The 14,092-nt window shown below is 42.8% G+C and overlaps 1 protein-coding gene and 1 non-coding gene across 3 annotated transcripts in view; both read left to right on the top strand.

Moving 5' to 3' along the window:
- Positions 1 to 3,659, top strand: part of THOC5 (THO complex subunit 5) — a 48,989-nt gene extending 45,330 nt beyond the window's left edge. For both annotated transcript variants that reach the window (XM_088443527.1, XM_088443526.1), the window contains 6 exons: positions 116 to 230; positions 314 to 417; positions 781 to 868; positions 1,069 to 1,184; positions 3,097 to 3,287; positions 3,483 to 3,659. In XM_088443527.1, the coding sequence (XP_088299653.1) occupies positions 116 to 230; positions 314 to 417; positions 781 to 868; positions 1,069 to 1,184; positions 3,097 to 3,287; positions 3,483 to 3,546 (678 nt within the window). In that variant the 3' untranslated portion in view covers positions 3,547 to 3,659. The remainder of the gene's footprint in view (positions 1 to 115; positions 231 to 313; positions 418 to 780; positions 869 to 1,068; positions 1,185 to 3,096; positions 3,288 to 3,482) is intronic.
- A 6,575-nt stretch (positions 3,660 to 10,234) lies between these two features.
- LOC148509191 (U6 spliceosomal RNA) lies at positions 10,235 to 10,342 on the top strand. The gene has a single exon (XR_015869487.1). It is a non-coding gene; the product is annotated as a U6 spliceosomal RNA (small nuclear RNA).
- The last annotated feature ends 3,750 nt before the right edge of the window (positions 10,343 to 14,092 follow it).

Genomic DNA, 14,092 nt, shown 5'->3' with positions numbered 1-14,092 from the left:
CTCCTGAATCCCTCTCTGGGGATCATTAAGGTGCATGTTGAGGATGAGGACACCTGTGATGTGAATAAACATGCGAATGTAGCCAGTATGTCTAGCTGTACTTCTGTCCTCACAGCTTGCTGTCATAGCAGACAACGCTCTCAGTGCCAGTCACATGGAGAAGACCATTAAGTTGCTGAGGTCTCGGCTACTGTCTCGGTTATCTTTGCACAAACAATTTGCATCTTTGGGTAAGTGTCCTTTTTGTTTTTACCCAACTCCTTGCTAGACTACATTGGTCACTTGTCTTGTGACACGATACTTAATTTTACAGAACATGGTATCATTCCAATTTCTGGAGATTGTCAAAATCTAGTCCCTGCCAAGGTGGTATCACGTCTAACTAGGTGGAGCATGATCACATATGAGGATTATCTGGTAAGTGGCGTTCTTTGTCTATATGACATTACAATAGAACAAAATAACCGTTTTCTAGGAGATAAAAGTTGTACGGAATATCAAGCTTCAGACTAAATACTGAAATAATGTGTATTCTAGTAAATAAGTAGAAGTATAAATCGAACAGAGATTAAACCTAAACCTTTTTTCATTGACATTAGCTTCTGCACAAAATCCTAAGAGGAAGAAGCTTTTTAGTCCTTAACTATCTAATTTTGTTTAGGAATGAAACCTCTGCAAAAATGCCATTGTCTGTAATGTTTCTTGTGTTTTCTGCATGCTCCCACTTAGGAATACCGCTGTTTTATATTATTCTGTGTTCACCTCTTACCTCCATTGCAGGTGCTGCCTTATACAAAGAGCGTTGTGGATGGTGGATTAGCACAGGATACTGATCATTATTATTCCCTGATGATTGAGCGAGGAACAGGTAGGAAACATTGCTGCAGAGACATTGGCATCATTGAAAGTAAAAGGGGTGACCAGGATTAGTGTTGTACTGTTACACTGGACTAATGCAGCTGTATGCTTCTTCAGGTGCTTTTTTGTTACCAAAAAAAAAGTTCTATGCTGTTTCTTTTCATAGACTAATGATGCATTGCTATACCACTATCTGACTTTTGTTTCCAGCCAAGCTTCATGGAGTAGTGCTTCTTAACCCAGGATATTGCTCAGTTCCACCATTGTTCAGTCTGTGTCTCAACTGGAGAGGCGAGCGCAGCTCCAGAAATGATGAAAACATCCGGGTAAGCATTTTAGACCAACAGAATCAAGACAATTAGAGCTTTCCAATTGATAAGAGTATGGGCTTGATGTATCAAGCAGTGAGAAGAGTAGAGACGTGGACCAATGAAGAAGTTGCCCATAACAACCAAATAGCTTTAGGAAGCATTTATCAAGTACAGTCTATAAAATGATAGGTAGAAGCTGATTGGTTGCTATGGGTAACTTCTCCACTGGTCTACTTATACACTCTTTTCTCTGCTTGATACATCAACCCCTATGTATTTACTGCTGGGAGTTGTTCACAGAAAGTGTTGATAACATATTCAGCACTTTATGTAACTATTCCCAAAACTTACCTGTTTGTACTTAACACTTTCATTCATCTCCTCTTCAAATATATTTATCCTCTGGTCCTTTTAACTGATCAGTGAAAGAGAAAGCAGCTGGAAAATCAAGTGGTGTATACAATGTAACAAGGTTCGGTAGTTTTAAACAATATTTTATTATCAAATGTTTAAAATGTATCAGAACAGTAATTCTTATACCTCTGATTGAACATATATTATAAAATAAACATTGTAGCAAGATTGTTGCAGAATTTTATACGTTTAGTCCTGTATCGCACACAGAGTCCTCAGTAGTTTCAAATAGATGGAATTAAAAACAGGACTAAACGTATAAAACTGCAACAATCTTGCTACAATGTTTATTTTATAATATATGTACAATCAGAGGTATAAGAATTACTGGTCTGATACATTTTATACATCTGATAAAATATTGTTTAAAACTACCGAACCTTGTTACATTGTATATACCACTTGATTTTCCAGCTGCTTTCTCTTTCTATGTTCATTTAATTATTGGGATTGACTAACCCAATCAGCTGTGACATATCAAGGTGTGATATCCACTCAACAAGCGCCCAGGTACTTTTTCTGTTTGCTTTAACTGATCAGTACCTGTTTATTTGTTACCTTTTATTTTTGTTGCATACTTTATAATCATTAATATGTGACCTTCCCTCACCCTGTAGTAAAACATTTGTCATTCCCCTCCCTCACCCGTGTAGTAACATATTCCCCTCCCATACATGTGTAGTAACACATTCCACTCCCACATCTGTGTAGTAACACATTTTCCTCCCTTACCTCTGTAGTAACACATTCCTTCTCTCACACCTGTACTAACACATTACCCTCCCTGACCTGTGACCTAAAAACATTTTACCCCTTTGCAGTGTTGTTTGTCTCATAAGCCACGTCAGTATCATACGGCTAGTATCTGCTCCAGAGATGGGGCTGCAGCACAGTTCAGTTTTCAAATAAGGGAGCCCCACCAACTGCCAGTGACGTTTGCCAGCATTTGGGGTGACAGTTGGTGTGGCTCCCCTATTTGAGTATTGAACTGTGCTGCAGCCACAGTGGGGGCGATTCAATTCAGCGGGAATTGAGTAGCGCCGGGTGATAGCTCCCAGAGCTATTCAATACCGCACGCTATTTAGTCTGACTAATGATTTCTTCTTGCACCCTCCTGAGGGTGCGAGGAGAAATCCGACTAAAGTGCCAACCTCAACGTTGTTTTCTGGCTTAGCGCTATCGCTCTAATGGGTGATTTGTGTTGGGAAATCGATGTGCCCATTGGTTAAGTTTGACGGGGGTTTTTTTATTACATTGTGCCAAATATTATTCGCAAAAATTCTGTTGCCCCTCTCCTATATATAGATTTCTGAAAATACCAAACTTTTATAAAGCGAAACTACACTGCTTTGTTGGCCTTTAAATTTATTGAGTGAAATCAAAATTGGGAAACAAAGATAAAAATTTTACAGAAAATTGGACCAGTTGATATGGAAGGACCAAATAACTGTCAAAGAATCATCGTCATGTTTTGATGCTGGTGTCTGATTATCCATATTTTTCTTCCTTAAAGGTTATGGAGAGCGAGATCAATGTCTACTACAAGGAACTCTCTGGGCCTGCTCCAGGATTTCAGATGCTGACAAATCAAATTCAGAGATTGTGCATGCTGCTGGATGTCTATTTGGAAACCGAATGCCATGACAACAGCGTGGAGGGACCACATGAATTTCCCCCTGAGAAGATATGTCTGCGTTTGGTCAGGTGTGTAGTGTATGATAGCTTGTATAAATGTGTTTGCAGTCTTTGCTATTACTCTTTAATTTTCTCTAAACTACTCATAGTTAGTTCGTACTCGTTGCATTAAGTTTCTATTGTGTTTCCGATATATACGCAACTTGTATCCTGTTTTGTTCATTTTCAGTTTAGTTTATCTGATTCTTCTGTTTGTTACCACAGGGGACCAAGCCGCATGAAGCCTTTCAAGTATAATTATCCGCAAGGATTCTTCAGCCACCGCTGATATCTTGATACCCTGACAGTTTTTTCCTTTATGCTTTTGCAGTCTTTTTCCACCAAACACATTACCTGTACCCTACTGTGTCATACATTGAAATAAAATTTTTCTAATTGTGACTTTGTGTTCAGTCTGATCCTTTACAGGACAATTCATGTTAGTTGTGGAGTATGTTCCATTATCATTGTGAGCTTTGCTCCTCTCCTTACACTTGTTTAGACCTTGTCACTGCAATAAGCAGCACCTGTATAGTTTGTGCTGCCAGGCAGACGTGTTTAGGAATTTGCCCCTTTTAATTTTTATAGGTTTGAGTCAATTATAGAGTGAAGTATGCTGTCCCATTCACCAGACTGGGCTGCACTTTATCTCTAATTATTGTGGCATGACTTACCGATCCTAACGAACAGCGAAATTATTCTATTGGTCAGTTACCTAGCCCACATTGGCCAGGAGATTTACAGTATGTGGTCAGGCTGGATTTCAGCTAATTTTGTTCAGTTTTACTTTTTCAGTGCTACACACAGAGAGGGTTGAGGCACACAGAGATCTTTGATCCCTGGATAGAAATTTTCAGTGTTCCCTCATGCTTTGATACAACACTCCTTAATGTGTTTCTCACTATGGATTAGTGATGCCTGTGTTCAGCAGTGAAAAAAGTGAAATAGAACATAAATGAAAAGGTCAATGAGTCCATGATGGTAAACTGTTTCGGATTGGTAACCTTTATCCCCAAATGCCCAGTAGTGTAGGACTGTTGGGAATAAACTAATTTTGGCAGGTAGTATCTAGATCACTCTAGTGGGTGATTTGTATTGGGAAATAGATGTGCCCATTGGTTAAGGTTTTTTTTTTTTTTATTACATTGTGCCAAATATTATTCTCAATAATTCTGTTGCCCATCTCATCATGATGTAGTTCTTTTGGCCCTATATATTCAGTACCCACAAGATCAATATAATTACCTCCACACACACTCCCCTTTAGATAGCAATCCCATTGCACATTGTTTTCCCCCCAAAGACTGCCTGATCTAGAAAAACATTACTTTTCCAATGGAGCTTGAGCTCAGGAATCCTCTCTATCTGTGCATTCTCTACTAAGTGCCAAACAGTACAAAACTAAAAACATTGTGAAGGTGTTGGCGAATACAATGGCATAAAGAATACATACAATTTTAGCAATTGCACAAATACAGCTAGTAAAACACAAAGCACACAACAGGAGAAAAAGGGAGGGGGGGAGGTGCCTATGTGTTGGTCATCAATGAGCAATATTTCTGAGAATTCTTAAATTCCACTCAGTAAAACCATGTGGACATACATTTGGAATATCTATCAAGGGCTGAGGGGTTAATATCATCCATATGCATATACAAGTCAATATGGCGAACCACTCCTTAATGGCCGGATGTTTGAGCGTTGATTTCTTGTATATAGAGGTGAAAATCTAAAATTTATAGTCAGTGGAAATACACAGTTTTCTGGAAATGGAGAAAAACCCCTGCCAAAAAGTGGTGGTCCTAGTGCACGTCCACCATATATGGAACGATGTACCAGGGTAAGCCCTACAGCACCAGCAGAGATCAGAAACCGAAAGGAACATAGCATGTAACACATAAGGGCTGTGGTACCACTTGGAAAGGAATTTGTAGTGGCTCTCAATAGCGGAACGTACTTTGGGAGCTAACGTGAGTGAATTGAAAGTCCCTTTCCCTCCATAAAGAACTAGCAATCTCTATACCATGTAGTAGTAACATTTGGTAGATTGGGGAGTAGAGCCAAATCCAGCAATAGGTGTACTCTGGAAACCAAATGGCAAATGGGGATTTTAGAAGATCACCATAATTCAAATGTGGTCAGTGTTTGCGCAAGGAGGAGGTCCGAAACACCAAACTAACATAGTGCCAAATTTGGGCATGAAGCCAAAACGCTGATTCAGACAGATCCAGGTGTTACCATAATATAGCAAGCGAGCCAGGTTTACCCTTTATCATCAGCGGACCAATCTGCAGAGGACCATCTCTATTCCAGGGAAAAGATTAACCCACGGAAACAGGGAAATTGCAAGTTCTACATTAGAGGGGTAAGAGGAGAAATTGATAAGGAAAAGAGTAGGCTGGTTCCTGAGTTTCTTCCAGAAGGCGGGAGGAACGAAGTCTCGGGCAAAATGTCTGTGGGAATATGAAGTGAAGTACCCTCAATTTGCACCCATTGCTTAGTAAAATATGTTGTTGGTCACTTAGCAATTCAGGCTAAATGAGTCTCATATTAATATTGTAAAAAAGTGTGGTTGCTGGAGCCCACCAAGATTTGCGTATGCATAGAACCTCCAATTTCACTCTTGGACCGCTTCCCCTCTATACAAATTCCCTAATAACACTTTAAAGTTCCTTAAAGAAACTTGATGGGATAGTTTGAAGCAGATACAGCATTTTCTCCTTCATCCACTAGGGGACACTGGAGCTCAAGACACTGGGGTATAGACGGTGGTAGAGTAGGGCCTGGCACTTTAAATAATTTACAAGTGTGACTGGCTCTTCCCCCTCTATGCCCCATCAGCCCCAGTTTAGAAATTGTGTCCGAGAGAGCCGGTGCACTGTGGGCTGTCTCCAGCCCGTTAACATTTAAAATAAAGTAAATACTATTTTTCAAAACTTTTTCTTGTGAGGACAGGCAGGCTGCAGACTGCGGCAGTCTGGCTGCTACGTGGGAGCCGCTGGGAAGGGACCGCCACAGCTACTGCAGCCTGTGTCCGGTGCCCTAAGTGGGGGGCTCCTGCTTTGAGACACCTGTCTGTGAGGCCCGCCACAGCTGGAAATGGCTTGTGCCTGGGTTCCTCACCAGCCCCCTGAGCCCAGCATCCCGGTCGCAGCAGTTAATTGTGAGTATTACCACCGCTCCCGATAGTAGTGGGTGGAAGAGAGCAGGCTTACTTACAGTCAGTAACTGGCTGTTAAAAATGTAGCTGGGCTTAGTGACAGCCGGGTCTGTCACTATATTACGGTTCCCCGCTGTACAGAAAGGAGGCTCCCGCACTTCCTCTCCAGTTGACGCGCACACCACGCGCGGGTGCCGCCATTTTAGTTACATTTGTCACCACAGTATTGGGTATAACGGCAGTCTGACAGCCACAGGGACTCCATAGCAGGGAGTGTTAGCAGCGGTAAGCCCCCTGTTAGCAAGGGGGGCGGGGGGGGGGGGTGTACTTCACAGTTGTGGTTAGGGATGGGAATCATTTGATGTTTCATCGTTTAGATGGTTTCGATGTTCAACCCTGCAATGTTTAGGATCCAATGTTTCATTACCATTGCTAGATTTTTTCCTCAATGTTTTTCCCTGATTTTCCAATGTTTTTTGTTTGTTTTGCGATACTGTGTGGTGCTTTCACTACTTTGGGCTGCCAGCTGGCTCTCTCATTGGTTTATAGTCAATCACATCTTAAGAAGAGAGTACAAACAAAACACACTGACTGGGCTATGGCTGCTGCGTGCATGCTGCTGCTGGGGCTGGTGGCTGTCAGGCAATTAGATGCAGAACATAGGACAGTCCCTCCCCTGGCTCACTGTCACTGTTGCTGCTCTCAGTGAACACTGGTTGGCTGCTGGGGTTTCTGGCAGCTGCAGCTACTGTTAAGCAGCAGTGAGCTGTCCCATTAAAGTTTTATTATTTCTTCAATAACAAGTTTAATTTACAACAAAACATGTTTTACTTCTAAAAAGGCATACATCCTTATTTTCTCCTTCATCCACTAGGGATGTATCTGAAACAACCGGATTATAGTATATCTTATAGTATATCTTTTTTGCATAACCCATTATTGGCGGCACAGTATCTTAAGAACTCACAACTTTTTTATAACCAGGAATATTTGACTTTGCCACCATGCCTTTGGGCATCATACAGTGATACCCTATCCGCAAACCTCTTTGATATATGAGACCGCTGTGAGATATATACCTATTATATATAGAGGTTATTTTCTGTACTCTCTCATCAGTCTGCCTTAATGTGCCTGTCCTGCTATGTCCTTTGATATCAGGGGAGTTACAATCCACGCAAACTGACAGCAGAAGTGCTCTTTCCCTTCCTTCCCACCAGCTGCCAACCCCGTTCTCTCATCCCGTGTCCTCTCATCCCGTGTCCTCTGTTTCCACATGACACGGAGACAGCAGAAACGGGGCAGACAATTATCTGGGTCCCTTTCTGGTACTATTCATATACCTTCTAATTGGTGCAGTCTCACTGTGTGTTAACCACATGTATCTTATTCCCTTATTTAGGTGACACGGAGATCCAGTTTCAATCTATTAACCTTTAACTTCATTATCTAGCCATTGGTAGCCTGTCACTTTAACCTTTGAATTTTCCTACGGTCAATACTTTTAGAACACAGTTATGTGTGCTGCTGAGCAATAAGGTCTCTGCTAAACCACTTTTGGAGAACCCAGGTTTTGGTTTTTGTGTTCAATTTTCACCTATACATTAAAATGATTATCATGTTTTTGTGATTTGTAACATACTTTAATCATTTATAATTATTGATTAGTGTCATTTATTTACCATTCTCATGCAGCATAATAACAAATTCATGACTAGCGTCTAGCAATTATCCAGCGCAGTGGCTTTATACATATACCATTACTTATTTTGTCCTCAAACGTTCATTATGGTGGCTCTGTATGGCCGTCAGTGAGAGCATCTGATTATCTATGTGCAGCATTTATGAGATTACTAATTCTGTTTAACTCAACTTTATTGATAATTTATTGGACCGTCGTTATAATTGCAATATCCGCCTGACCCTTAGCTTAGGTCAGCTTACTTTCACATCTTTCATTTGTGCTATGTGTACAACTCATTCCGCGTATCGGAATGGTACTCTAACCACTATCACGATAGCGGTGAATTTGCCTTGATTTGTGTTGTATGCTATATGTAATGTATTGTCTATTATCTATTATTTTACAATTTTGGTAGATTAAAAGTTAAGTTTTAGTATCATCAGTTTATCTGGTAATGGAATGTTGAAAGGAATCAAACAGCGACACTCAGAGATTGTCAATCAAACATTGAATATTATTTCAAATTACATGAGCCAATGTTTCGGAGCACACTCTCGCCCCTTTGTCAAGGCCTATATTGCTTGTACACCTTGACAAAGGGGCGAGTGTGTCTCGAGGAAGGGATTGGTTGTAAGGGTCAAGGGTAGTGGAGGGGCACCCCCAGAAATATCAGTGTACCGGGCCATGAGAATTATGTTGCCGGCCCTGGTAAGCGCACCGCAATACCGTCTGCGGTATGTGTCATGACAGGCTGTCGATGGGGAGCCAGGGAGGGAGAAATTGCTGGCCGGAGACTATCATGCCTGCACTGTCATCCCGCCCAACACGTCCTCAGCACAGGCAGGTAATTGGCTGCCGTGGATCGGCAGGGGCACCACTGCTGTGTGTGTGACTGGATGCACAATAGACATAACGGGAACTTTGATTTGAGTACTCACCAGGGTTTTGGAAAGAAGCTGGGGAGGAATAACAAGGGAGGGCTGCTGCTGCTGAGATAAAGCTGTCAGGGATCAAAGGCTATCTCTTCTCTGACTTGTACAATGGTGGCATTAGGCTGCTCATGTTTCTAGCTATTTAAAAAAATTGCTTGTCAGACAGTGCAGTGTACACCAACAGCTTCAGTCCTAGCTGTTCAGTCTTAACTGTCTGTTAAGGTGCGTACACACAGGGCGATAAAGTGGACGACTGAACAATAACGATATCGTTCAGTCGTTCACTATATCGTCCATTTTTTACACCAAAACGATGAACGATAACGACTATGCGCGTTCCCGCAGGTCGTTCGTCTTTATCGTTCATCTGGCAAACATGCATGCCAATCTGACGATATCGTCAGGTTGCTGCATGTTGGGGAATGGGGGAGAGAGCCCGTCGCTGAACGTTATCATTAATGATATTGTTCAGCGGGTGTGCTCAATGTCATCAATGACATTGAGCACACCCTGCCGGGGACACACTAGACGATATCGCTCATGGAGCATATCGTCTAGTGTGTATGCACCTTTACAGTATTCTGACTTAGAGGTACTGAATAGCCAAAATTCCTAGAGCAGAACACATGTGCCCAGTGTTACAGTAAATTTTTACCAACCAGGGCAGCTCAATGCCCAGGCTGACAGGCTTTCCCGGAGTGCCATAGCCTGAAGGGTGTAGCCCTGCCTCAGCCACTGGCTGAACTTTGTTAGAGGCACACTCTGCGTAGCTCATCACAGGGGCACAACCTCCGACATGTGTGGTTCCCCGACGCATCTTTCCTGTCCAGAAGCTATTGGACGTGCCCGAGTATCCCGTATAATGAGGAGGAGGAGTCAGAATTAATCATTAAATCACCCCCCTAAAACAAGAGTCTAGATCTGCTCCTGGTAATAACAATGCTTCCTATGTGGATATCCACAAGCTGCTATTGCTGAGCTTGCTTAGGGTTTTGTTTAAGAGCGCTAATGATTAGCTCAATGGTAAAGCATCTGCTTAGCAGCATATGGACCCAGGTTCAGGTCCCGCGTGTCACCAATATTTAATGTGTCGGCCAATATATATAAATCAGTATATATACTAATATTAAAACAGCTTTTCAAATATGCAGCACAGATGGTGTAATGGTGGCATTACTGCTTCACAGCACTGAGGTTGTGGGTGCTCGCCTCGGCAGCACATATACTAAAATTGGAATGGATTAGCATTGCCCCTGCGAGCCCAGGGAGCAAGGATGACGCACACATTCGTGAAGCATTCCATAATAGTTCTCACTATAGCCCTTCTGTGTGGAGTTTATATGTTCTCCCTGTGCTTGCGTGGGTTCCTCCAGGTACTCCAGTTTCCTGCCTCACTCCACAAAAATGTACTAGTAAGTTAATTGGCTAACAACAAATAATTAGCCCTAATGTGTAAGAAAAGTGAGGCTTCAATATTCAGCTCATACGTTTTATACGTTACCATAACCATGATAAAGTATGCAGATGCAAAGGCAGTATGAAAAAGCTGTCTGTGACAGGGAAACGCGTCAGTCCTATTGTAGCAAAAAGCGGATTTTGGTGCCCGCATGGGCATAACTGCACAGGATATGTTAATGGTATAAACATGTAACTTACCCTTTTGTTGATTTGGTTGTAATGTTACTCGTGTTTGAAGGGTGACCAGCCTTTGAACCTAGATTGAAGAGAGGTTAGGAAGTTCTGCGTTCCTGCTTCAGTTATAATTTTATCAACATGTATATTTCACATTAAATAGCTGACCCTGGAAATTACCAGCCATTTGACCAAATAAGTCATTAAGAGCTTTGTGTACTGTTCCTGAACAGAGATCAAAGCAGGATTGCTTATACCAGAGACACAGTCTTCAAAAGGTGTGGATTCCCTCACCTAAGTGTTTATTGACATAAGTCTTGGAACTCAAACAGGAGAGAGTGAGCAGTGACCTAACTCCTGCTCAAATGACCAAGAAACTCTGTGTTAGTCACCTAAGCAATGGAAGGGTTAAACTATCCCAAGGGAGGGTTAGTATCCCCTTCCCCTAGGGGGTGGTGAGGGGGAAATAGCTGGACACACAGGGATAAAATACTGGCCCACTGTTCGGTGTGATTATCTGCTTGAGGCTGTCGACAAGACACAGGGCACCTGAATTCGTCATTGGGAAGGCCTCATCTCAAAGCTGTTCTATCCATCGTGATCTGAATGGTCTGTTTTCTCACATTTTATTATTTTCTTTGGTGTTCTTGAAATTGTGATTAACTGTGTTTGTGAGTTTTTGTAACATCCTTATATCCTTTGTAATTTTTGTACATAAGCTTTGAAGATATTTCTTGAATTAAAGTAAACTAATTTTAGTTCTTGGAATCTATGTTTTTATGACCCAAACGCCTCATGTTTGGCATGTTACCTATGTTTAAATATTGATAAGTTGTGTGTACAGGTCAGAGCAGAAGCTTGCCTTACGCTTTAGCGTTAAATTTGTCTCCTGCTGGTGGCAGATACTGGAGTTAATAACTCCACACGCTGAGGTACCGGTGTAAGGTCACGGCGGCGTCTCTTAGATTGTTGTATCTGGGAAGAGTCGTCACGGCGGTCCGTGACAATTAGTTAGCAGCAGTGGGATAAAAAGTTTTATTTTTATAAAAAATGAAAAAGGCAGTACTCTGAAGGAGGAACTCAATTTCACCAGATTCCAGAACTCAAAGTTTATATTAGTAAAATGTCACACAGTGAAAGCAATATCTGTTTCCCCTAAACTGTTATTTTTATTTTGGCGAATGATGGCCGCAAAGTACAAAAAGCTCAAGAAGGAAGAGCTGGTAGCGCGGTGTGTGCAGAAAGGTCTAGTCTGGATGGATCATTCTAAGAAGAGATTGATCCGGGATCTAGTGGACTATGATACAGAACATCAGGATGTCAGTGAGTCGGTACTTGAAAGGAGTGCATCAGTGGGGGCTACTGCATTAGCCTGGGATGTACCCTGTACTGGGGTTTTACTTACTGCGGAAAGTTGGACTCTGATGTGAACTCTGTTATCAATGTGGGGCCCATGGAAGCTGCCTCAAATTTACATCTTACCCATCCGTCCGTGGAACTGGCCAGAGGCCTGGCAGAGAGAGTGAGTTCCATTGCAGAGAGGAGTTCTGCAAAACACCAAGCTGAGTGAATAATGCATCGTCTGGGGCTACTGCAGTAGTCTGGGATGTACCCTGTAGTGGATTGTTATTTACTGCGGAAAGTAATAGAGTAACGTTGGATGCAGATGTGGACTCTATTAGCAAATGGGCGAGGGATATGGAATATATCTCAAAGCTGGATCGATATCTAGACTCTGCTCTGAAGTACGTGAAAGAGCCCGACCCGGCTATGGTACTGCAGCATGTGGACCAGTTCCATACTAAGGAGGCTGCAGAGCGTAAGGCAGCCATGGACCAGGAGGCTGCTAAACGCAGAGCTGCCATGGACTTGGAGGCTGCAGAGCGTAAAGCGGTTCTGGACCAAGAAGAAAAGGAGGCTGATCACAGGCTCCAGTTGGAGTTAGCCAAACTCAAGCACCAGTCTGTGACCAGAGACATGAATTTCAACAGACTCCATCCAGAGCATTTCCCTGTGTGGGAATTTGATGGAGAGAGCCCAGCAAACGCTAGCTGCAGTTTGGGCAATCAGATGGCCCTGGACATTATAACACACAGTCGACGGAGGTCTGACCCCTCTGCTAGTTCACGGGAGACTGCAGGATGTGTGGCAGCTAGGGAGGCTGCAGAGAGCCAATCCATTGCAGCACCAGAGGACCCATTTACCACCATGAGTATGGAGGAAATAACTAAAGAATGTCAGCTGCAAGGTCTCTTCTGCAGTGACAATACCCGCAGCGAGATGATCAGGCAGCTCGTGCGGGCACAGGACAATGTGCACAATGCCTTCAGCTCGTATCGAGAGGCAATTCTGAATCCAGCTTATAATATGTTGTGTGCAACAGCTGGACTACCTTGAGGAGTGTTTTGAATTTGGTCAGGAAGAGTCCGATTATTGGGGCTGACTCGATACCCCATTCTGGCAAGATCAGTATCGCCAGGTGGATGCTGAAAGGTATCGCCTGCAACAACTTCTTTCACCAGCTGAGGAAGCAACAACCCAGCCTACCGGGGTACCCCACGAGGAACAGGTAACCCCACCAGCGCCAGCCACTGTGGAATATGATACCGAGATATCGCATCCCGAGGCGTAGTGTGCCTTGCTGGGACAGACTGTTGGTGCGAGCAGCATACCACCGCAGACTGCGCAGAAATGGCGACTGGAGGAGGACGATTGTAAGGAGACTGTCTGTGAAAGAGGTGGGAGTATCAGTGAATATTCCCACAAATGTGTTATTTGGGACTGTCCTAGGTCGTTTGAGAACTACCTATGTGACTGAACCTGAGATAGATGACCAGGCGATGACGTCAGTAGCATGTTCCGACGGCCGGGTGTGCAGTCCCGGCCCGCTTCAGTACGCCACTTCACTGGGTGATAAAGGGAAGCTCCGATTTTGTGTTTCTATGTCCTGATGAAAATGTGATTAAAACATTGAAACGTTGACCTACAGAAGCGCTGTCCAGTGATGGATTTATTGTTTGGAGTGCCACACCTGTGACTATTTTATATATATATATATATATATATATATATATTACATAGGAACATACGTACACACCCACAACTCTTACATAGGGGCATACCTACACACCCACACTTACATGGGGACATACCTGCACACCCACACTTACATGGGGACATACCTGCACACCCACACTTACATGGGGACATACCTGCACACCCACACTTACATGGGGACATACCTGCACACCCACACTTACATGGGGACATACGTACACACCCACACTTACATGGGGACATACCTGCACACTCACACTTACATGGGGACATACATACATAGGGATATACATACATACATATTTTTTCATCACCTTACCATTTGTTTCTTTATTATTTATGTAATTTTAATTCTTATTATATTAACACT

This window comes from Taudactylus pleione, unplaced genomic scaffold, assembly GCF_031769625.1.
Source record: "Taudactylus pleione unplaced genomic scaffold, aTauple2 ptg000330l, whole genome shotgun sequence".
NCBI classification, from domain to species: domain Eukaryota; kingdom Metazoa; phylum Chordata; class Amphibia; order Anura; family Myobatrachidae; genus Taudactylus; species Taudactylus pleione.
This window is presented reverse-complemented; position numbering and strand designations above follow the sequence as displayed.